At 35.6% G+C, this 1,930-nt stretch overlaps 1 protein-coding gene across 1 annotated transcript; it reads left to right on the top strand.

The window, feature by feature from the left end:
* Window positions 1–698: 698 nt before the first annotated feature.
* On the top strand, window positions 699–1,640 carry LOC113237724. The gene has a single exon (XM_026474306.1). The coding sequence runs from the start codon at window positions 699–701 to the stop codon at window positions 1,638–1,640; it is 942 nt and encodes a 313-aa protein (XP_026330091.1).
* The last annotated feature ends 290 nt before the right edge of the window (window positions 1,641–1,930 follow it).

Consider the following 1,930-nt stretch of genomic DNA (forward strand, 5'->3'; position numbering starts at 1 on the left):
AATGACATTCACTTACAAATTCAATCAGTAAAAACCCAAATACTTGAACTAGGACCTCAGTTAAATAATAAGACATTATCTCTATTTGAGCCTCATATTGACTACCTTAGTACTAAACTGGAACGGATTTCTGACCAATTGCAGACATTCAAACCCAATCGTAAGAAGAGAGCGCTCATTGGTGGACTTGGTTCAATAATAAAAAGCCTTTCCGGTAATTTAGATTATACTGATGCAATTAAATATGACAATGCTGTCAGAGTCCTCCAGAATAATGAAAATAAATAATTATATTAGAACTAAATTAGAATCTCTATTTAAAAATCATGTAAGTTTAAATAAAGAATGGACGGCTCAAAATGCTAAAATTCTAATAAATATTACACAAAATCAAGAAAAATTAGCAAAAGTTTGCAACATGATAATGAAATGCGATACCAATAGGGAAACTGTTCTAATAAAATATCTGGCACAGCATCTTATAATTCTAGGCGACAACGTGGACAGATTGTCCGAAGCACTCCATAAGTTAGAAAACACTCTCGCTTTCATAAGGGTTTCGGGCACCCCACATTCGGTGTTAAATATAGCAGATTTGAAAATAATTTTACATAACAGTTCCCGTTCACACGTTGGTTCGGTAGCACGTATTTATCCTATCGTATATTCATATATCATCATTTTTTCTTCTAATCACAATGAATTGCCTTATGTGCGATTCTCCCACTAATGATGGTGTTCAGTGCAGTGTTTGTAAGCATCACTTGTGTTTTTCTTGTGGAGGTATTTCTGAGGCTGGATATAGAAAGCTGGGTTCAGACCGCAGGGCGTCATGGAAGTGCCCGCAGTGTAAACTTACGCCGACTGCAGCTACATCTCCCAAGAAACCCACTACTCCTACAACTGATCCAGCATCAATAGAGTTGGTTCTAACAGAACTGCGTGATATGAAGCGCCAGATTGCTAACTTGTGCACAGTAGTGGACGAGTTCAAAGAACTCAAAAAAGAAATATCGGAGTTAAAGGCGTCTTGTGAATATTCTTCAGCTAAGCTTGATGATTACGATGAGAAATTTTCGAGTATGGACCGTAGAATTGGTGAGATTTCGAGTCTACAAGATATAGTAACATCTATCCAGAATACCACGACTGGACGGAAAGCGAATGTGGAGAAAATGGAGCAGTGGACACGCTTAAGTAATGTTGAGATTAGGGGTGTTCCCTTAAAAAAGATTGAGAATTTGTTTACAATCGCTGAAAACATTGGTAAATCAACCGGCTATCAGATTCTGAGGTCCCAGATTAATTATATTTCCAGAGTTCCTACGTACTCCAAAAATAAAAATATAATTATAAGCTTTATTAATCGCTACGTTAAGGAAGAATTTATTGCTGCTGCGCCTGCCTTTAAAGAGTTAAAAGCATCAGATATTGGGTTTAGCAACGACACACCGAGAATTTTTGTAAATGACCATCTAACTCCAACATCAAAAATTCTACTATCTAAAGCTAAACAGAAAGCCAACGATCTAGGATATTGCTACAAGTGGGTTAAATATGGTAAAATCCATATTCGAAAAAATGATACATCACCCGTCGTCATCATCAGCAAAGACAGTGATTTAAGCAAGATTATTTAATCTGTTTTTATTGTCATAATTTCAAAAAAACAGTCACAATGTATATAAATTTCGTTTTGGCTTGTGTTAATCACGCTTATAGTGTTTCTATTGTTGTTGTTAAATTTAAATATTACATTAAATTTATTAATTACCACGTATTGCTTTTCTTCGCCGGATCAATCCGATTATTTAATTATGAAAGGTTGTTTGCTTCTGCCTCACTTGTCGGAATCGGAATTTAACCAAAACAGAAACCCCAACAAAACCTAAAACTATAACCTCATACGAAACGTTAAGAAACGTGCCTT

This window comes from Hyposmocoma kahamanoa, unplaced genomic scaffold (assembly GCF_003589595.1).
Source record: "Hyposmocoma kahamanoa isolate Upper Pololo Valley unplaced genomic scaffold, ASM358959v1 93704, whole genome shotgun sequence".
NCBI lineage: Eukaryota > Metazoa > Arthropoda > Insecta > Lepidoptera > Cosmopterigidae > Hyposmocoma > Hyposmocoma kahamanoa.